Below are 20,751 nucleotides of genomic sequence, written 5' to 3'. Positions count from 1 at the left end.
AGAAAAAGCTGCATGATGTAATGAAATTGAATAGCTCTGTGTATAGACACAATCAGGTACATTGTGGTGTCTAATATTTAGTCTCATTTACATTTTTATTAATGCAGTTTAGGACAACAGAATGTCTCTAAAACATTGACAACGTTATTTATTTATTTAAATTTTTTTTTTAATGTAGTACTTATTTTAACGGCCTGTCGGTGACTCACCGCCTCCTGTCTTGAGCCGTCCCCTCCACGAGGTGTCACCGCTGTGTTTCTTAACACCATCGAAGAAGTAAAACCGGAAACGCTGTACCGACACAGCAGTCATGGCGTCCGCGGCGGCGACCCGAGCGGCGGCTGGTGCCTCTAAAGTTGTGAAACCGCTCTTTAGCCGGGACCTGGACGAGGCTAAGCGCAGGGCCCGGGACCTGTACCGAGCCTGGTACCGAGAGGTCCCCACCACAGGTATGTCGGTCCTTCGTGGCAGCTGTGAGGTAGCGATATCTAGCAGGCAGCGCCAGCGTCAAGGTCGTGTCTATGTGGAGGTATAACGAACAGTAGCTGCTAGCGAACAGCAACCGGACCATAACATTACATGTAGCAGACGCTAGCTATGTGTTTTTAAATGAATACTGAGAAGCCGAAGCGTTCATACCTGCAATAGTTCCTCCTTTCAACATTCATCTGGTTCCTTAAAACAGTAGCGGGGCTAACACCTCCATGTGCAAGAAAACATGTGAAAACTGCTTTTGTTATTACCTTATACATGTTATAAAATACTATACTTGTATACTTACTATATTTTACATTGACAGCAATATTTCCTTCATGCCAATCAGGTGTTATGGGTTCATACTTTAAGGTGGACCATCTTTTTTTAGATTATGGTGGAGAGAAATCGTTTTTAAATCACCTTGTAGCACACTCAACTCAGTCAACAAATGATTGTTATGAAATGCTCTTTGTTGCCTTGTTTAGGTGTAGAATGTATGTTTACATTTAGCTCCAGTTAATACATGTCAGGCATACACTGGTTAACATTGAGCTGACCACAGGTTGGACGCTGCACACTGCATCGGTCCTGTAATAACTCAAGGCAGGAGATTTGTATAACTATTGTCAATATATAACGATTATTATTTAAACTTGTGCTTTTGGAATAAATTGCACTAAAGATGCTTATTTTGAAAGCGTAAAGACATTGCAGCGGTCATCAACCAACAAATCTTAATTAAACTAAATCAACAAACCGTTTCTACTTTTTCCTGATGAAAACATAAATATCATCCACACCTCAGATTCTGTACATAAGCTCCTCTCTCTCGTTATAAGAACTATAACTAATAACGTAGTTATTCCTGTTCCTGGATGTGGTGGAAACAGAGCTTTTGTTTGCATCTCTCTTTCTCTGCAGTGGCAACGTTTCAGCTGGACATCAATACGCGCCAGGGAAGAGACAAAGTGAGGGAGATGTTCGACAGAAACAAGCATGTCACTGACCCCCGTGTGGTCGACATGTTAGTCATTAAGGTAAAAACAGCCTGCCACCGATCTGCGAACCGCATCAACCATCATCGTTTCACCTTTGCGATTGAAGCAGTTAGTCGTTTTGTCTTTTGAGTTGTTTCATAGGACGGCCCAGGACCTCATATCGTTTGCTACGATACAAGAGCAAAACTTTACTGTGTGTTGAAACATTTTCCCTTTGTGTGTTTAATCCCCAGGGGAAACTGGAGCTCCAGGAAACGATCCATGTGTGGAAGCAGAAGACCCACATAATGCGCTATTTTCACGAGACCGAGGAGCCTCGTGGCACCGACTTCCTGTCCAAATTCTACGGGGGTCACGACCCATGAACTGTGCGGCTGACCTCTGACCCCTCTTTGCTTGTGTCCTGTGTGACAGATGTTCCCCCTTTGCTGTAAATACACACTTAACACTCACATACCTACGGTTGTGTCTTTTATTCAGACGTGTTACTGGGATTATCTTAAAGGGACAGTTCAACCAAAAACACACTAAAAGTGACAGTGTTGTGAACAGTTCCTTCTTATTCTGCAAGGACGTATAGACAGTTGGTGAATAAAACAATAGCTCATATTAAAGCTGTTCACAACAACGTCTTTTGGTTATGTTGAGTAGCACTTTGATTCTATTTTTAAGAGATGTTACTGTTGAAATCTCGAAACTATAACTATTTGGATGGAAAGACAAAATACATTTATTGAGTTTTGGATGAATTGTTCCTTTAGGGTCGTATGAAATAAATGTTTGATATTTTGTGAACCGGGGAATCCTGCTCTGAAGGCAGGCAGCCTTTCAAGCAAAGATAGATAAAACTCAATCTGGAGTTTTTAAGGCTCACTAATGTGTATATTAACAAGTGTGTGTGTGTGTGTGTGATTTAATCAGTTTCCGATGTTTATGTTCTCTTCATAGTTTTGAAGACTCACTGATGTGTGTCCACTAAGCATGAGCTGAGTTTAGTATTGTTATTCCCTTTTATTAAGACTTTAGTAGTGCATGTAAACACAGTACGATACCAAGTACTGACTGACTTCTTGTCGATAACTAGAACCCTGAATTCAGTGCAGCAATGCGGAAAACTGCAGATCATTTTGGACGTGGAGCTGCAACACCGACACCCTGCGCTCTCTATTTTTCTAATGATAATTCTTCTTAACCGGCTCTCTGCACGACTTCAATAAAACACAAACATGAGACAGTGAATAAAGGACACATCATACATGATGCGGTAAGAATTTTCATACTTTTACATGCCAGAACATTTAGCAGCCACATATTCTGAGGGGAAACAAAAATGTAACCTTAAAATATTTCACAACATAAATCAACAAATGAAACGAGAAGGTTAAAAACGCTGAAGCAAATTCAATAAATAGAGTACAGCATTACATATTTACAGACTGATAACTGCGTGGTGAGCAGTAGGAACACTGTTGGTGGCTTTATGACGACAACAAGAAGCCACATGAACATACTGGCCTTGGAAGAGTTAAACGAATGCTGCGTACTGTAAACACATTTACAGGATTATTGCGCTTCACTGTCGGTCATCAAGTTTAAACAATGAACATTCAATAAAATCTTAAAGACTTCCCCAAAAAATGCAAGTTAAACAATTTAAATAAGCCTTGTACAAACATCAAATAAACCACAACCTACCTACACAATCTTTGTACAGAGCAGAAGTCTCATAACGGAAATCAAATTCATACTTAGTAAACCAAACGAGATGTATATACAGCTCCAAATGAATCCAGAGTGTCCCCTCAGTGCAGGTCCCCTTTCAACCTTGCGCGAGTCCTTTTGGTTGCCCCACTTCCTGTCGCGCTGGTGGCTCCTCACTAAAACACAGTTGAGACACATTCATCATTGCGATTAATCAATCACACTGACCCGCGGCGCTCAAACGATGCCACACTGTGCGTCTCTCTCACCTACTGCTTGAAGGACAACCCCCTGAAGAACTTGTTGACCTCGAACACGCCGGGTTTGACGGGTCCCCCGGGCTTGTTGCCCTCCTCCAGTCTCACTATTTGGCCCTTGGTGATGGCAGCTCGGAGGCTCATGCTCTTGACTATCCGGGCGCCCGGCACCGAGGCCGGGGTGGGTCGGGAGGACACGGTGATGTAGGAGGCGTCTTTCTGGCGCTCCTGATAGCTCACTGTCGGACACAAAGTAGAAGAAAACAGGAGGAGTTGTATTACTTGAACATGTGTAATTACTGTGTAATTACTACATCTTTTTCCTCGTCTACTACTCAAATACTTTTAAAGACAGCTTGGGAATCAGACTTTGGGGGTGGTGAATGGTAAAGATTAGGAAGCCACGCATTGAATCAGATTTAAACCTTCACCTGCGGAGGTGACGGCCGTGTCCGTGGTGCTGGTGAGCTCCAGCAGGATTGTGGGATGCGCAGGGTGCAACAGGAAGAGTTTCCTGATGAGCGGCTCCGCTGCAGCAACGCCCGGTGACACCTACACACAGCCGGCGTGGACAGGTGAGTATTTCATTAATGTCTCCAGGTCAAGAGGGTCAAAGACAATAACTTTAAATAAGCTGTGCGCTTGATTCACACACACACAGTAACTTCTTCCTGTTTCACTAATCTTCGTGTTCTCTGCGGCAGACTCACAGTTGTCTTTGTACCGTTCTTCTGTGCTGTGATTGGATCGCTGGCCCAGAAGAGGAAAGCCGATCGGCCAGTCGAGGTGGAGATCGCGGACGTTTCCAAAACGAGACGGGGACACACGAATTCTGCCGACCAGAGGAGATGCCCGTTTGCGCCATCGACAACCAGCGCCTGAGAGACGAGGAGAAAACCGGTACAATTATCTGTCTACTCAATATCCCCAAACCTTCTTTTTCGCCTCTATGTATGTGCGGACAGTCTGCTTTACCTTCATGATGCCTTTCGCGAAATGGTGAATGAAAAGATCAAGGATTCCGTCATCGTTGAAGTGTCCTGGGGCCGGTTGGCTGTGACGGGCCAAGAAATATTTTAGGGAGATTTCACAAAACTCTGAAACATAACTTCCTCTGAACACGAGCTTCCACACCCTCCAAGCTTAAAGCCTCTGTGTTTGCATTTCTTCATAACGGCAGCAGAAATGTGACGACGACATGCGGCGCTTTACCTGCAAATGGGAGCCGAGTTGAAGGTCCATTCTTTGCGTATGTCCTTCTGTCTGAGCACTGACAGTTTGCTGGAGCCGTGCACTGACAGTTTGCTGGAGCCGTACACCAGCACCCAGTCGCTTTTACTGGAGTTGAGGTTGGAGGCGGTGTCCAGGGTGTTGTGGTTGTTGCCCAAGCCGACCACAAGAGGGACCAGGAACTCCACTTCATCAGATCCTCTGGAGGGAAGACAATAAAAGGTGTGATTTTTGACTGACAGCAGCCTTGAATTGTCTAATAACAGGAAGTAAACAAATCATTTACATCTTTATTTAAAAAAAATATGTGCAAATGTGACTTTAGACCACAAAGAATGCTGCAATACAAACTGCATATACCAATCAGATTCAGATATAAGTTCTGTTTGAGATTCAATTAGGATTAAAAAGTGGGAGCGAGTGACTGAGGCGTACCTGTAAATGTGTATGAAGGAGGAGGAATTGGTTTCCTTGAGTCCCTCCCACCCTGCATCCTTCCTTCTGAGTGCCTGAGTTATGGGCGGCTTGCCAGTGGCTCGAAAGTAGATATCACGTAGGGAGATGGCCTCCACGTTACCTGGGGGGGGGAACGGACAACGACAAGTCTCGTAAACCTGCAGTTAAAAGGTTAATGAACTGAATCAGTTAGCTCAGAAAGCTAACAACAGGAGAGAGAGTTGTGCTTTTTTTTTCTATTTGTATCCTTACAGCTGCAGCTAAACTAATGCTAACAGCCTGAGCCCACATGCTGACTGTTGATCTGTATATTACACATTTGATTCCTTTACCCAGTCCAAAGAGGATGTAGTAAGCCCCTTGTTGAGTCTCGTGCAGCAAAGGGCCGATCAGCTTTCCTTGTCCGGTGAGGTTGAAAGGCACGGGGTGTCCGAGCTTCGCCCCCGTCCGCCCTGACAACAAGGTCAGGGAGAGAGCCAACCCCTGAAAAATGAGGACAGCAAAAAAGATACAAAATTTTAAAAAAGGTATGAAGTCACTGAATGCAAAGGCGTGGACTTTCAGCTCACGGTCAGATAAAGAGGGAGGCGGCTCCACTACCTGATCTGCAGGCAGGGTGGCTATCAGCAGATCTGGGACCGAGTCGCCCTGGAGGTCTGGGAGTAGCACCGCCTGGGATTCAATGTCCTTAAGCAGGCACGACCACAAGGTCTTCCCTGAGGGAATGAAAGGAAACCTGTGTGACCCTGTTTTAAATTGTTTGAATGGTGGATTTGCCCTTATTGCATTACCTCTCCTGTCTAGTTGGGGAACCAAACCGGAGGCTGAGAGGATTTGTTTTGCTGAAACGTGCATTTTCTTTCGCATATTAACATAGAATAACCAGACTAAGACGATAAAAGAACAAATACAAAAAGGTCCACAGAGGTGGTCATAGCTAAGTCCTGTGATCTTCGCATGAAACAGACAGACCCATGTGGCTCGGGCTCATCTCCTAACCTGTGGTGCCGTTGACTGCCATGAGAACGGACTTCCCGATGAGGAGGACCACAGGGGACTGGGGCTGGGTGCTGTACTGCAGACCACACTGGATGTACATCACAGACTCCTGCACCACTTTCTTCCACAGCACCAGACCGCTGACCGCCGACAGGGCCACCGCGCTGTACACTGGTTTGGAGGAGAGAACACGGCCGATCAATGAATGAACCACGGCGTTTACAAGAATCAGAGAGAGGATCAGATGTTGAAGTGGGGGTGCCAGGAAATGATTCCTCGCATACCTTTGTTCCCTCGGGTGGAATGGGTGTCATTGGTCCATTCAGTAACACCAAGAAACACGTCCTCCACCGAGTCGCCGTCGACATCCCACAACGCCAGCGCGGGAGGTGTGACGCCTAGACATAGAAACCACAACGTGATGAACACCACCAGGAGAATCCTCGTCAGTGTTTGACTGACAGTCCAGCAGTAGAGGAGAAATGTACAAGAGTAATTAAGTACCAAAACATTAGTGGTTATGTTTATTGGCTGAGTTGTCCACGTTTGCTTTAATTACACTGGTAAAAAAAATACTTATGTGGTCATTAAAGGCGCAATCCTGTCAAGTTTGTGTTTATTGCCACTCTACAAAGCTCTCATGGGGCATGCTGAAACAGAGCATGTGATGCTCACACTCCTGTGTAATTACAGTGGACTGATTAATGGGCGAGGCCGCGCTGTCTAGCCACAGAGACTCCTACGTAAGTCTGTATAAAGTGAGCATTATAAGTGGTGCTGTATGTGGACAGTATCAGAGATAATGTAGCCGTAGCGATGGATCCAACTCTGACGTCGTTGTCTTTACCTCTAGCATCTCCCAGTGCTCTCTCCCACTGCGGCCTCTTTTCCAGCTCTCCCTTCTGGCACGGGATCAGAAATGCACAGAGCAGCACGAGCGACGCGGCGGTGACCAGAGGCACCAGGAAGAACGCACTCCGGACGGTGTTCTTCACCCTCAACCTCTTTTCCTCCGCGTCGGCGCCGTGAACCCCGAGCCCGGAGCCCCCCAAAGGCCCGGGCCCCCCTCCCCTGTCCTCTCCGCCTCTGTCCCTTGCCGAGTCTCTGTGGCTCCAGTACTGCGTGCCCTTGGCGTCGTCTCTGTCCTGCCTGGATTTGCTGGGGAGACGTTCCCGCCACTCGTCCTCCCCCTCCTCGTCGTCCTCCCGCGCCTCGTCGTCGGCCCCCACGAGTCTTCCAGATCGGCCCCCCCGCAGCTTCGAGGAGCCCGCCCCGAGGCAACCGTCCCGGCCGAGGCCGTTCCGGGGGTAGTTGAGCACGAGGTCATCCTCCTCGCTCTCGTCCTCGCTGTCTGCTTGGGTGAGAGGGTCGTACTCGCCGAGCTCCGAGCCCTTCTTCCCTGCAGAGACACATATTGATCCACAATAACTCATATATTCTCTGACAATACTGATGCATTATAGATGTATCCTTCCTTTACTCTAGCTACTCATGTTTTCTTTTCTTTTTCAGATGTAGGTAAGGGTCTTAATGCCTTTAGTACTCAAACATATTGCATTTATTTACCCTAAGCATTCCATGTAATTAACACTATTAAACATTTATATATGTATATGTGTATATATGACACATACAACTATACACATTTATATATAGTAGCTTTATTTTAGAGGGCAGTAATAAGGATAAAGTTACTGTTTCTATGATCTCATGTGTAGTATATTGATACTCTTAATAATACTACAACTACTACTTGTAATACTATACCTTATAATTATTGCATGAAGGTTATTTGATGTTCAAAACGTTTTAAATAAATCATTATTGTAGCCTGCTCATAATTGCAGACCTCTAAGACAATACAGCAAAAGAGAAATATCCCAAATGAAATACTTCAACGAACACTTAATAATAAAGTACTGTCGCACGTCCCTCGTTGTCACATAAATAACGTTTGTGTACACGGTACAACATCGTGCCTGGTATCGGCTGTAATGTGTGTTATCGCGCTCCAACGCTTGTTTACTCTCGCGAGCAGGTCCGCTTGTGTCGGGTTAACATTAGCTAGCAGCTAGCTCAGAGGCAGCACACAGCAGAGACGCGTTGACACAGAGAGATGTCAACACGCTGCTTTAGAAACGCAGATATATTTAATGACATCTGTAACAAAACGTGTGCATTAATCTGGGCTGATATGGAGCACATGCTAACTGTGTTGTGACGAATCATCGCATCAAATGAATGAGTTGCTGACACCGTTAAAGAGCCGAGCAGCAAGAGATAGTCCTCACAAACCACGTAGTCCTGACTGATAACGCTTTCAGTAAATGATGTGCTCGAGTCTATCTCCTCTGTGTGTGTGTGTGTGTGTGTGTGTGTGTCTGGTGTAAAGACGTGCGGAGCATCTCACCGGGTAGTTTGAGGGCACGGGACAGAGCTGCAGCCATTTCTCCTCAAGCGGATCCGAGAGACAGCAGCGACGTTAGGCTGCAGTGATGAACAGCGCGAGGGCAGCAGGTTGGATCTGCGCCTGCCCAACTGCATCCTGGGACTTTGAGTTTTCCCGTGTCATGCTCTGGGACCGATTTTTGATTCTCATGCACAAATACCATAACATTTATAAAAACAAGTAGATACATAAATAAACCAAGCAAAAACACACTAAGGCCCCCATATGTTATATATCATTTCCCTCTTGGCATGTAGGGCAGCAACAAAAGTCTTCCACTCCTGTCTGTCCTGGGCGAGTCGCTGGATGGTGCCCCATGAGTGGTTTAGGCTCTGCATCTCCTTCTCCACAGTTCTTCTCCATGTGTTTCTTGGTCGGCCTCTTTTTCTTTTCCCTTCTGGTGTCCAATGTAAGGCTGTTCTTGTAATATCAGCAAGATCTTTTCTCAACACATGTCCTATCCATCCCCATCTTCTGCTCATTAGGATGGTCTCCATGCATTCTTGTTGGCATTTGTCGTACAGTTCTTCATTTGAAATGGTGTTTGGTCAGAAAATGTGCAGTATTCGTCTTAAGCTCTTGGTGTGGAAGGTTGATAGTCTGTTGAGGTCTTCTTGTGTCATTCTCCAGCATTCAGAACCGTACAATAGGGTGGATAAAACACAGCTCTGGTACAATTTAAGTTTTGGTCTTGATGGTGTACTGCTGTAACCTCCATATGTTGGCTTGTATCAGACAGAGGTATGGTAAAAATTACTAACGTTAAGAAAAGTTTTCCAAGTCTCTTTTACTCAGGTATCGATGGCTGTAACACAGGAAGCAACATCCTGGATCTCCTAGACAACAGAAAAGATGTGTTCACTCTGGACCAGATGAGAAGGATGGAGGACCACAGGACCAGATGAGAAGGATGGAGGACTACAGGACCAGATGAGAAGGATGGAGGACCACAGGACCAGATGAGAAGGATGGAGGACCACAGGACCAGATGAGAAGGATGGAGGACTACAGGACCAGATGAGAAGGATGGAGGACCGCAGGACCAGATGAGAAGGATGGAGGACCGCAGGACCAGATGAGAAGGATGGAGGACCACAGGACCAGATGAGAAGGATGGAGGACCACAGGACCAGATGGAGAGCGGCGGTCGCCTTTCTTTCAGTGGGCTGAGTAAGTAATCCCTCACTAAGACTACAGAAGTATCAGTACTAAGATTCCATCATTGACAATGTAAAGGTCGTGTAGTTGAGTAAGAATTATTCATCTCTTGTGTTTGTGTCTCACAGGGCAGGACTCCTCCGTGCTTTTGTCCCACTCCTGGAGCAGCTGAGAGTGGACGTCTTCCAAACCATCATCCCAGGAAGACCCAGACCCACCACAGACCACTGAACCACTCTCAGCACCCCAGTGAGTCCGAGACCCAGTGAGTACGGTGACGTCCTCCCTGCCCCTCCCCCCCCCGACACCACCCGCTCCACCCACCGGCCGAGAGGACGAGGAGCGTCCCGTCCCCACCGGCACAGAGGACGTAGTTTGGCTCCTCACACACACAGGAAGCCGCCAGCAGCTCTTTGCATCTGCTCAGAAACAAGACGCTTCAGGCTGAACGAGGAATAATAATCCTAAAAGCTTTAAGCTATTTCATTTGTCACATAGAACACAGTATGTTCATGTAAACTGTATGTACTGTATGTATACTGTTTATTTACAGAGTAGCACAATAAAAATAAATGTATGACAAACTTTCTAAATATGTCTAAATATCATATTTCTGATATAATTCAAAAAATCTGACAATGTACGACAATTAATATACAATAAATATTGTGCAAGTGATAATTTAATATCTTTTTGATTTTCATTTGACTCAAAGGCATTACTGTTGGTACTGTTAAGTATTGATAATCATAATATTACATGTTGATATAAATAAAAAAGGGAAAGCTTTAGATTACTGCTCCAACATGCAGCATAATTCTTTCCATTTTAATTATAAGTAAATCATAAATAATTGAAATCTTTGCTGATTGTTAACTAGTACAGAACGTAATGACACATGTAGGTGCAAGGGAACAAGATGTGACGTTAATGAATAAGGGGGAAACAATGTGGGAACTTAATGAATTCATATCATTATTATCATTTTTTGTAACACTGCTGTGGTTTATTTCAAAATGATCAAATAGAATTGACCAACACTGGAGAGCCACAGATGATAACAAAATAAGGAACTACATAGAAAATAACTTCAAGGTACATTTGTGTTTTTACTTTGCAACAAGGTAGAGGTACAAGTACTGTCAGGTACATACTGTTGGCCTCAATAGATCATTGAATAATGTGAGTCATTGCACAATATCAAAATATAATTATGATATGACACGGTCATCTTGTCATATCACAGTTACTGATAGGTCTGTCATTCACATTTGTAGGCAGCCAAAAGAACTCATTCCCCCATTACTCAAATTCTGAGAGAGCTCAGTGACAAAATGGAAAACCTGCAAGTTCAACTTTAATCGTTCTGCTGTCCTCGATGGAGCAATAAGAGGGTTCAGACGGCTCTCCTATGACCCAAATAAAAAGATGTCCAGATCATTTTCCGATGACTTTGATTTTTTAAATTTATTTATCAAAAATAGCGTCTTTCGCAAATTTTAATCAAACATCAAATACCAACATAACATGAAACAAATACTATAAAAATAAATCTCTAAACCAAGGGTGCAATTTATCATTTAACGGAAAATAAATGACTTTAACGTAATCCAAAATACATTCAAGAAAACAGACTTGAACAACAAAATCACAAATAAAAAGACTACTAACGACTATTGTGGTTTCAGATTACAACCAACTGAATACGCTTCCGCTCACACCTCCCTTTCCCAGAATGCAGTAGCGTGACCCACTGAGTTCAAAACCCGTGGTAAAAAAAAGAGGAAAAAGTGGCAAATACTAATGAACTCTATAAACAGGACAGGAGCATAGCCTACCTATTACATTACGTATGGCATAACGTTAAAACATTCCACTAAATATGATTGCATTAGGTTTTAATTAAAATGTATTATTGAAAAAATCAAACACCTACATGATTTAAATTCTAAATCCAAACAACGGGCGGTCAGATCCGCTGTTAACTCGTAACGTTACCTTGGACGACCAGGACCGCTAGCTGGTCAGCTACAAACGTCACGTAACTTAACCGATCATTTTAACAAACGTGATGTTATAAGGTCGCTTATTTTTATTTTTAACATTTGTATCGGTGATATTCGAGTGAGTTGAAACCCAATAATTACATTTAAAAGTGAATACTGCGGCTTCTCCAGCTGCCACTTCACTGGCCGCCATGTTGGATAAAATAAATGCTATAAAAGCTTTTTAGATGCAGCCTCCGAAGGATGCAGCCGCAGGATTATGTGACGTCATTAACGTCACATTATATTATAATAGATGTATATAATACTGCTGAACTCTCTCCCTCCTCTCTTTTAAGACTCCCCATGTCTGACTGCTGCTAAATACAGAATGATAGTTTTTTCTTAATATATATGTTGTCTAAATGTTTTTTTAAAATCTATTTGCACTGTATTCACTTTATATGTTGGACTGGAGAGAAACGTTTTTTCAACTCCTCTGTATGTTCGGTACATATTGAGGAATTGACAATAAAGCTAACTTTGAACTTTGAACTTTGAACTTTAATAGTTTAGTCTTCTATAGATAGTAAGACCATTTCATCGTAACAGTTTTACCTATTAGTTTGGTTTAGTTTCTTTATTTTGCACAATTTAAACAATAAAATAACAGAGATAAATAAATATCACAGTGCAGTAAGAGGCAAAAAGCCAACTGGGCTTATTTGAAGCCTCCATCTATATAATATTACATTTTTACAATATTACAGAGAACATAAAATGAATATGCATAAGATATGACTCCGTTAAATATTATTGATTAAGATGTTTAGACAATATCAATACATTACAAACAACAGCAAAAAATAATTGAGTTGAATGTGAGCGTGTGAGAGCAAGCCTGGGCTTGTGTCTGTTATACCGACAATGACACTCTTACTCCATCAGTGATGTTTCTTTGCCGCTGCTGGCATTTGTATTTCGTTTTTTAACAGTGAGAGGGTACGGGGAAGGTCCTGGCTCCACGAGGCATCTCACAAAGTAGGCGAATCACCTCAGCAGACAGACCTATGCCCCTTCAAAAATTCTTCTCGTTATGTTTACGAGGACACGGGCGTCACCCCGCGTCGTTATTTTCCTTACTCATCAGTTTAAGGCATAACAAATCAAGCGTCGAAGAAGGCTATAGGCTCCGTGCCCAGGTGTTCTCTGTCATGGTGCCGACTGTGGCTTACTGGCAGCAGTTTATTTTCCATTTGCATCAATAGTTGCCAGTGTGTTAAGTAATAAGTTGTGAAAATGAAATGTCAAACAATGTTTTGAATCTTGTGAACTGTATGTATAGCGCAAAACTGCAGTATTTTTTGCGACAATTTCGCGCAAAGGCTCATGGGCCGAAGCGTGTATGTCCTTTGTATTCTGGCAAAAGTAATCGATCGCAGATACTTTAACTTTAACTGGGCAGTTGTTACGTTTGTAAGCAATATAGTCAATATGTTTCAACAATACACTGACATACTTCATTCATTTAAAGCCCATGGTCAATACACATTGAGATTGATATTAAATATTAATACAGTTCCCAACAGACAGTTTGCATTTTGACCAAAATCGTCTTCCGTAGCCTTAGCTAAAAAGATGTCATTCACGCACGCGCTGTGAGTCTTTGTGAGAAAATGGCAGACGTCTCTTTGGATGAAGTGATACGACAGCGCGGTATTAATCTCAAGGCACCAGCTAAACGGTATTAAAACTATCACTGTGTGGACGTATGTTTGCTTATTAAGGATGGAGCCGTTTGTAGTAACATTACGTGAAGCATAACATGAATTGAGAGCTGGTTGTAACAAACGTTAGTTCCTTATCGTAAGCTAACGTTAGCCATTACAGCAATCAGCGAGTGCATCGTACGCTAGGCTACGCTGTGTGTGTTAGCTGTAGGCCTTTATGTGTGAAGCCATTCCTCGTTGAATTTGGAAAATTGTGGTTACGTATTTAATAAAACTGTTTTTACCAAACATATATTTAGTATTCGAGACAACACATACGTTCGAAGAGCCGCGCGACCAGTCTGCTTTTGTTTGTAGCTTCACTCGCCAGGCGTAGTTAGCTAGCAAGCTAATATTTACGTTGGCAGTAAAGCAGGTTTGTGGTCGCACCTATTGAACAAATATAGTCTCTGGATACAATGGAATAAACTAGGGCGGTGACTTGTTCAAATAAAAGTTAAAAACTTCTTAATGTTGTTCCTCTTCCACCATAGTGTGAGAAAGCGTAGAAGAAATTATATTCTTATATTGTCTGTTCAAATAGCAGGGCCCAGTACGACATACATTATATTTGTTCTGCCTGTAAGTTACTGTGTGAAAACAAATAATTATAGTATCAGAATTGGCTTTCACATTGTAAGTTTTTATGAACTATAAATTGTGGAATGGACCACTGTCTTCACGTCCCTAATAGGTGTTGCAGTTCTATTGCTAAACTTAAAGAAACTTGTTGCCTTTCAGACCAATGTTCGGACGGGGAGCAGGAGGAGTTGGCAAGAGCTTTGACGCTCGACAAAAGATTGGGGCCAATGACGTCAGACAACGGCTCGGAGCAGGTAAACACACTACTGCCTAAAGAGTGAAAGCCAACTGATCGGGAAGTTTTGGGGAGTAACGCTAAATATACACCTCCATCTTCCGCCTGTCTTCCCTCAGGTTTTCAAGTGAAAGATGCCAGAGAGAAGCTGGTTCAGAAGGACGCTCGCTTCAAAATCCGGGGCAGAGGAGGTGGAGGTGGAGGTGGAGGAGGAGGAGGTGGTGGTGGTGGTGGTGGAGGTGGAGGAGTGCAGGATGCTCGACAGATGATCAACTCGCGCAAGCAGGTGCAGAATCCGTTCGGCCTCCCGGCACAGACTGCGCAACCGATGGTGGTAACGCACCACCTGCAGAGCCACACACTCGTGCCACAGATACAGATACACGCCAACAACAACAACGACGACAATCTTGCCGGCGTGAACATGAGGCAGTTTAACCCTCATGTACAAGGACTGAGTGCGAGGGCCAGCGCGGCGCCACAGCTAAGCAATAATAAGAGAATGATGGATGCTCGTGATAGACTGAGCCTCAAGAGGAGCTTCGGAGGGACACAGACACAGTCGGGTGTTGCACCACCCTTAAAAATCACCAAGACTATCCAGGTGAGGTTAAAAGAAGTAGCTTTGTTCTTAGCAGATCAGTGACACTGCCTGTATGTGCTGTTGAAGCCTTAAAGCACATTGACCTGCTTGCTGTACTCTAATGGTTTATTTTTATTTATTTTTTACAGCAACGTCCAGTAGCAGTAGGGATGTCCGGTGGACTACGTGCTGCCCCACAGGTAGAGCTGTTCTTTTTGTGTTAATGAAAATATTCCCCTGATAGCGAACATAATGTGTCCCTTGTTTACAAGCTAAGATTGTAAAACGTGTTACGAAAATAGATGCTTTTGTCTCCCACAGCCTCTCTCAAACGAGCACGATGGCTTCCACAGTAAACAAATGAAGATCACTACAGCTAATAATATGCTACAATCACGGGTAAGCGCCGCTTCATGACAGCTGATCTGATCAGCACAGACACTGAAACACATCATTTTATTGTTCATCCAGTGTCTGTTTCCCGCATTTACTGAATCCCTTCCCTTTCCTGTATTTCACACAGCCCGGTTCATTGGGCTCCACATTCTCTATGTCAGGCCCAAGCTCCACATTCTCTATGTCAGGCCCGATCACCAAGGTGGTTAAAAACGATGCCTACACGGCCCCCCGTCCTCCTGTCCCCGTGGCCCCCACCCGGCCCAACCCCAGCATGGCTGCTACCCGGTCCTCCGCTGCAGCCTTACAACCGGTCTCCAGGACTCTCCAGCAAAGCACGGCAGCAGTCGGCACAGCAGCTCCTGCTCCCCCTCAGGTAAAACATTCCCCTTCTTGTCTCTGTACTGTAGCTCAGTGTGCAGACCATCCCTGCCTTTGGTAGCCTGTGTTATAAAGCCAGTTAGAAATGCTTGCACTGAGAGCTGTTTGTTGTTTTTGGATTGTTGAACTAGTTATTGTAAACATTTGGAAGATAAGCTCCTGAGTAACTTTTAAAACCACAATACATACGAGACATGTGTTTTTATAATAATATTTGAATAATTTCCATTATATGGATATTTGTCCATGCTATGAGCTCAATCCTGTCCCCTACTCAGCTGTTACTTGCGTTATGCTTCCCTTCTCCTGCGCTCTTACAGTAAAATATCTGATCCAGATGCTGATGTCAGTATTTGGTGTTGGATTTCATACAAGTAGACGGACATCTGTGTCGTTGGTTTCTTAACATAAAGTAATTGTTCGAGGATGTCTTTGTTTTTGTCAGCTGACCACTTCGTTATGGGGAGAAGAGTGCAATAGCTGTAACTCTAATGATGGGAAAACATCGATTTACAGGCGTTTTAACCTCACCATCATGCTTGCACACATTATTTTAATGTCATTTTCCCTTCATAGACCTGACCATGTGGTGTTTTTCTTTCTAGCCTGCTTTCAGTCCCTTGGAGGGGACAAAAATCACGGTGAACAACCTGCACCCCCGAGTCACTGAGGAGGACATAGTTGTGAGTACATCACACGGTGTGTGCTAATACCATCTTTCAACGGTGAGCGCCGTAGTGCTGTGATGACTCATTCGGTGTCTGTTCGTCCGCAGGAACTGTTCTGTGTGTGCGGGGCCTTGAAGCGAGCGCGGCTGGTGAAGGTGGGCGTGGCCGAAGTGGTGTTTGTGCGTAAAGAGGATGCCGTGAGCGCATACAGGAAGTACAACAACCGCTGCCTGGACGGTGAGTGCCAGTAGCAAGGGCGCTCGGGTCAAAACCTCTCTGGGTTTTGGGGCTCTGGCTTCTGTTTTGCATGCAGGTCAATGACTACAACAGTGAGTTCGCTGGTTAGGGCCATGCATGTGTATGTTTGTCGGAGAGGATAGACAAGTTAGATGTATTTAGCATCACAGATTGGTAGAGTTTGGGTGTTTCTGCTTTGTTCTTATCTTTTCTTCTCGTCCCCGCCCCCCCCCCCCCCTCAGGGCAACCCATGAAGTGTAACCTTCATATTCAGGGAAATGTCATCACTTCGGATCAGCCCATTCTATTGTGAGTCCACGGGGCTTCAGTCCTTCACTTGAATCTGTTGTTGAATGTGTTTGTATGCACTTTATGTAGAATATTTCTCATGAGCTGTTATAAAAGTAACTTAATTTGAAGTAATTAGGTTTAGCTTCACTTTGACATTGAATATACAAAAAATAAGAAGTGGGAAGTGGGACCCTGCATATTGTTTTATACCTTTTTGTCATCTCGGGACATTTTCTCCTCGACTCCCAACAGGAGGCTCAGTGACACTCCAGGAGCAAGCAGCGGCACAAAGAAAGACGGCCTGCCCCCCTCCTTGTCTCGCCCCGCCGGTCAGCGAGCCTCCTCTCAGCCCACCCCAGAGGTGGACCCTCAGACCATCCTCAAGGCTTTGTTCAAGTCCACTGCACAGTCCACCTCCACCGCGGAGCCCCCCAGCTCACAGGCCACTGCCTTTCGCATCAAGATATAGCTTGTGTCCAGTGTGAATGTCTCGTTTATAAAAAACATATATTGCTCCATTCTCCGTGTTTCACGTACAAACCGCGTGTTTTCATCTCGACAGCCGGCAGCCCACATTGTCTCATATGAAACAGATTTTTACACATTTGATATACATGACTCCTCTGACCGGGACGAATCGTGTTCTTGGTTTTTGTGGCATCCAAATGTTACCAGTGTGTTCCAGATATGGGCGAGTGGACGAAAGTGTGATGTGATTTGTTGTTTTAATCCAACGTGGTGGCGGATGCCAAATCAAACTGGATGTGTAGGGTTTTCTTTCATTTGTTTTGTCAATTCAGTGGAAATGTTTTTTTTTTTTTAAATACTCATGTTTATCTCCACCCACCTGTGTGTCCCCCTCAAAAAAATAGGCATGGAAAAGAGCCTGATACTCAGCAGCATTGTCATTATGAGAGAAACATTGTGTTTAAGGCTCTGTAGATCCACACAGATGTGTGCAGTTATGTTGTCTATTGCCTCCTTATGTTTTCTGTGTGCACACAGACCATAGAAATACAATGGAATGTAGACAAACTAAAAGTAGAAGAAACAACAGCATACAGTAGATACTACGTCTCTCTGATAAGGCATGACAATGACGCTGTCTTGGGTGACTAAATCAGGGATTGACTGAAACTATAATACCACAGTTTTCCGTAAACCACTTTCATTCTACGTTGATGTTTAGTTTGTACCATCCTTGTGGCAACCAGATTCTCGTGTGCTCTACTTGCGACTGATTTTACTTTGTTGTTGAACTTTGAAGCAGTACATGTGTAATTCTTCCCTAGTATACATTACACCTGATTTACGTTCAAAGACTGTAAATGATTTTCTGTTGCTTCCTGGGTATCAGTCAAGAGACTAGAGAGGTCGGCTCTGTCTGAAATGTCGCCATTAAATATTTAGCTTTGTAGATGTTGTCTGCGACTCTTCTTTCCTGCCTGCCATGTGATCGTGATGCAGTCTAAAGGCTGTGCTGACATTTAGATTTTATAAAAATGTCAGACCAGTGCTGAAGTTACACATTTACAATTGCTATCACTGTTATTCCAATTTTTTATTCATTTACTTTAGCCATGAAATTTGGATTGTTTGCTACTTGTCTTATGGACGTCGAAGTCAAATTTATAACTAAAACCTAACAGCCGAATGCCTTTGGGACAGTCTTTATTACTGGTTGTGTTGAAGATGGTAATGTAGTATTGTTTATGCAGCACACACTAAAAGTAATAACACCTGACGACAACTGATTCATTTTAAATGTAAGGTGAAATGGCTTTGTTGGGAAATTCTTGAAATGTGTCACTGGTAATAAAAACATATTTATACATCGTCGTTAAAAATTAATTTACAATCTGTGTTGTGTTCGTATTTTTTAAATATGTAAATTCCGTACTTGGTTTGTGTTGTACTTCCGGTGTGAAAGGTCACACCAAAATGGCGCCGTCCAAGAAGAAACATGCCAGTAGCCAGCCTTGTATTATTCCCGGAGGATTCACAGGTATTAATTGACAAAAATAAGAATATTCATTTATTATTTTTGCTAGCATACCGACTTATCGTCGGACGGAACTTTTTCTTGTGGTTTTGCTCGGTCTGGGTGGTCGCTGAACGGCTGATAATTACTGATAAACGTTACTGTACCGAGGCATGTGTCGGCTCTAGCTTCACGTATTTCCCTCGTGTGTCTCTTCGCAGAGCTCTCCTTGCGGTTCAGCTCGGACAGCGTCTCTGAGCACAAGCTGTACCTGAAGGAGCACAAAGTACGAGCAGAGAAGAGTTCCCACAGACCGCTGGACCGGACTCTGTTTGTGCTCAACATGCCCCCATACTGCTCAGAGGTACCGCTCATTCAGCCAGCTGTGTGCTCTACAGGAGTTGTCCAATGAGGATGTTAATTGCATTATCATTCCTGTTTGTTTTCAGGGTGTTGTCAAAGAGCTGTTCTCGCAGTTCGGCTGTGTTCAGTCCGTGGAGTTGAGGGACCACCCGGGCTCCTCAAAGGAGTCCGGACCCAAGCTGTCCAGGTTCTTTAAACCGGCTGATAAACAGGTTGGCATGCATTGCTGCTGAGCTCTTTTTCTGCTGCAACACCACAAGCAAACTCTCTATTTCTAGTCTATTCCAGGTCGTGATCTAACCTCGTGTGTGCCTCTGTCTGTCCCCCCTCCAGGGTTTCAAAGTGGGCTACATCGTGTTCCAGAACCCCTCCAGTGTGTCCGCAGCTAAATCACACCCACACGACGCGCCTCTGGTGGTCTGCACAGAGCAGCGTCAAGTGAGGACCGGAGCACAGAGTGAGTGAGGCATTACTTTCTTGTAATGCAAGGTTTGATATTTTGTCATGTTGTAAATACGGATCTAGTATTACGGCTTCAATGTGAGCCAGATCCTTGTTGATCATATTCAAACAAAACATGCTTTTGACATTTGTTTTCCTTTCTTACGGCAGAATGGATTCAGCAGTACACGGAGTCCTTTAGTCATCCGGAGAAGCTGCAGCAGATAGTCGACTCCTTCATGGAGGGCTACGACAAGCGGAAAGAGGAGGTGAGACCTGCGCAGCTCTTCCTCTTCCTTACGCCCGTCTAGTCCATGTTGTGACCTCAACGTGTGTTTATTTTCTTTCGTTACAGGAAGCGGACAAGAAGAGGGAGGAGGCCGAGCAGCAGCAAGAGGACGAAGAGGGCTGGGTGAAAGTCACCAGGGGACCCAAGGGCACCAAGGGCCGCCCCCACAGCGAGGCAGCCAACAAGAGGACCCTACAGAAAGAGATGAGGAAGAAGAAGAGGAAGGAGCTCCTGAACTTCTACACCTGGCAGCACAGGAACACACAGAAAGAACGTAAGTACCCAATGAACTTTGTTCATCTTGAAGGCTAGAATATGTCCCTGCTGTAGGGTGAAGGAGATGGAAACGCTTTTATTATGGCTCACATAAACATATTCTGTTTATTTTTTTTCCAGATATTGCTGATCTAAGGAAAAAGTTTGAGGAGGACAAACAGAGAATAGCTCTGCTGAGGGCACAGAGACAGTTCAGACCGTACTGAGTCGACTGCTCTGATTTCACTGCTTGTTTGAGCTACATTATAACCATGAGCCTTTTCTATGTGTCAATAAACTATTATTCTGACAGACTTCTTTTCATCATTATTGAATTACCAGCACCTCACAAAAGACATCTGGGAAATCACTGATGTCGGTAGAATAAAGAATTTGATTTAAAAAAACGGGACTTGCAGTACCAATGGCAATTTATAAAATGACAATTTTATCATTAAAAAAAGAAAGTATTTTGGAACCATTTGAACCAATTTTTCAGCCTTGATTTAAGAAAACATGAAAGCGATCACAATGAACGACGACCGCTCTGGATTTTCTGATTAATTAAAA

At 44.0% G+C, this 20,751-nt stretch overlaps 4 protein-coding genes and 1 non-coding gene across 5 annotated transcripts; 3 read left to right on the top strand and 2 right to left on the bottom strand.

The window, feature by feature from the left end:
• The first annotated feature begins 268 nt into the window (after window positions 1–268).
• Window positions 269–1,927, top strand: ndufa6 (NADH:ubiquinone oxidoreductase subunit A6). Its single transcript, XM_076084198.1, has 3 exons — window positions 269–449; window positions 1,399–1,514; window positions 1,709–1,927. The coding sequence occupies exons 1-3, from the start codon at window positions 311–313 to the stop codon at window positions 1,838–1,840; spliced, it is 387 nt and encodes a 128-aa protein (XP_075940313.1). The 5' UTR covers window positions 269–310; the 3' UTR covers window positions 1,841–1,927.
• Window positions 1,928–2,735: 808 nt separating this feature from the next.
• On the bottom strand, window positions 2,736–8,672 carry fam234b (family with sequence similarity 234 member B). The gene is made up of 13 exons (XM_076084159.1): window positions 8,529–8,672; window positions 6,966–7,517; window positions 6,403–6,516; window positions 6,119–6,289; window positions 5,720–5,835; window positions 5,452–5,602; window positions 5,099–5,240; window positions 4,646–4,864; window positions 4,409–4,487; window positions 4,144–4,311; window positions 3,865–3,985; window positions 3,446–3,672; window positions 2,736–3,352 (listed from the first exon to the last, which is right to left on the bottom strand). The coding sequence occupies exons 1-12, from the start codon at window positions 8,563–8,565 to the stop codon at window positions 3,446–3,448; spliced, it is 2,097 nt and encodes a 698-aa protein (XP_075940274.1). The 5' UTR covers window positions 8,566–8,672; the 3' UTR covers window positions 2,736–3,352.
• Window positions 8,673–12,716: 4,044 nt separating this feature from the next.
• On the bottom strand, window positions 12,717–12,870 carry LOC142945315 (U12 minor spliceosomal RNA). Its single transcript, XR_012952932.1, has one exon. It is a non-coding gene; the product is annotated as a U12 minor spliceosomal RNA (small nuclear RNA).
• Window positions 12,871–13,299: 429 nt separating this feature from the next.
• On the top strand, window positions 13,300–18,269 carry poldip3 (polymerase (DNA-directed), delta interacting protein 3). Its single transcript, XM_076084105.1, has 10 exons — window positions 13,300–13,454; window positions 14,221–14,315; window positions 14,416–14,900; window positions 15,029–15,079; window positions 15,201–15,278; window positions 15,403–15,651; window positions 16,262–16,339; window positions 16,432–16,561; window positions 16,804–16,870; window positions 17,105–18,269. The coding sequence occupies exons 1-10, from the start codon at window positions 13,387–13,389 to the stop codon at window positions 17,319–17,321; spliced, it is 1,518 nt and encodes a 505-aa protein (XP_075940220.1). The 5' UTR covers window positions 13,300–13,386; the 3' UTR covers window positions 17,322–18,269.
• Window positions 18,270–18,722: 453 nt separating this feature from the next.
• On the top strand, window positions 18,723–20,495 carry rrp7a (ribosomal RNA processing 7 homolog A). The gene is made up of 7 exons (XM_076084116.1): window positions 18,723–18,857; window positions 19,055–19,197; window positions 19,283–19,408; window positions 19,530–19,653; window positions 19,809–19,906; window positions 19,993–20,200; window positions 20,323–20,495. Exons 1-7 carry the CDS (start codon window positions 18,794–18,796, stop codon window positions 20,406–20,408), a joined length of 849 nt encoding a protein of 282 aa, XP_075940231.1. The 5' UTR covers window positions 18,723–18,793; the 3' UTR covers window positions 20,409–20,495.
• Window positions 20,496–20,751: the final 256 nt, after the last annotated feature.

The sequence above is a fragment of the Anarhichas minor genome, unplaced genomic scaffold (assembly GCF_050575085.1).
Source record: "Anarhichas minor isolate MPS153535 unplaced genomic scaffold, ASM5057508v1 ptg000007l, whole genome shotgun sequence".
Lineage (NCBI taxonomy): Eukaryota > Metazoa > Chordata > Actinopteri > Perciformes > Anarhichadidae > Anarhichas > Anarhichas minor.
This window is presented reverse-complemented; position numbering and strand designations above follow the sequence as displayed.

What these genes read in the sequence shown, in the direction of transcription:
- ndufa6 (XM_076084198.1), top strand. Translation starts at nt 311, where the DNA reads ATGGCGTCCGCGGCGGCGACCCGAGCGGCGGCTGGTGCCTCTAAAGTT. An exon ending in CCGAGAGGTCCCCACCACAG is followed by an intron (nt 450 to 1,398) that starts GTATGTCGGTCC and finishes CTTTCTCTGCAG; the next exon opens with TGGCAACGTTTCAGCTGGAC. An exon ending in TCGACATGTTAGTCATTAAG is followed by an intron (nt 1,515 to 1,708) that starts GTAAAAACAGCC and finishes TTTAATCCCCAG; the next exon opens with GGGAAACTGGAGCTCCAGGA.
- fam234b (XM_076084159.1), bottom strand. Translation starts at nt 8,565, where the DNA reads ATGGCTGCAGCTCTGTCCCGTGCCCTCAAACTACCCG. An exon ending in AGCACTGGGAGATGCTAGAG is followed by an intron (nt 6,517 to 6,965) that starts GTAAAGACAACG and finishes TTCTATGTCTAG; the next exon opens with GCGTCACACCTCCCGCGCTG. An exon ending in CACGGCCGTCACCTCCGCAG is followed by an intron (nt 3,673 to 3,864) that starts GTGAAGGTTTAA and finishes TGTGTCCGACAG; the next exon opens with TGAGCTATCAGGAGCGCCAG.
- poldip3 (XM_076084105.1), top strand. Translation starts at nt 13,387, where the DNA reads ATGGCAGACGTCTCTTTGGATGAAGTGATACGACAGCGCGGTATTAAT. An exon ending in AAATCACCAAGACTATCCAG is followed by an intron (nt 14,901 to 15,028) that starts GTGAGGTTAAAA and finishes TATTTTTTACAG; the next exon opens with CAACGTCCAGTAGCAGTAGG. An exon ending in TCACTGAGGAGGACATAGTT is followed by an intron (nt 16,340 to 16,431) that starts GTGAGTACATCA and finishes GTTCGTCCGCAG; the next exon opens with GAACTGTTCTGTGTGTGCGG.
- rrp7a (XM_076084116.1), top strand. Translation starts at nt 18,794, where the DNA reads ATGGCGCCGTCCAAGAAGAAACATGCCAGTAGCCAGCCTTGTATTATT. An exon ending in TGCCCCCATACTGCTCAGAG is followed by an intron (nt 19,198 to 19,282) that starts GTACCGCTCATT and finishes GTTTGTTTTCAG; the next exon opens with GGTGTTGTCAAAGAGCTGTT. An exon ending in AGTGAGGACCGGAGCACAGA is followed by an intron (nt 19,654 to 19,808) that starts GTGAGTGAGGCA and finishes TTCTTACGGCAG; the next exon opens with AATGGATTCAGCAGTACACG.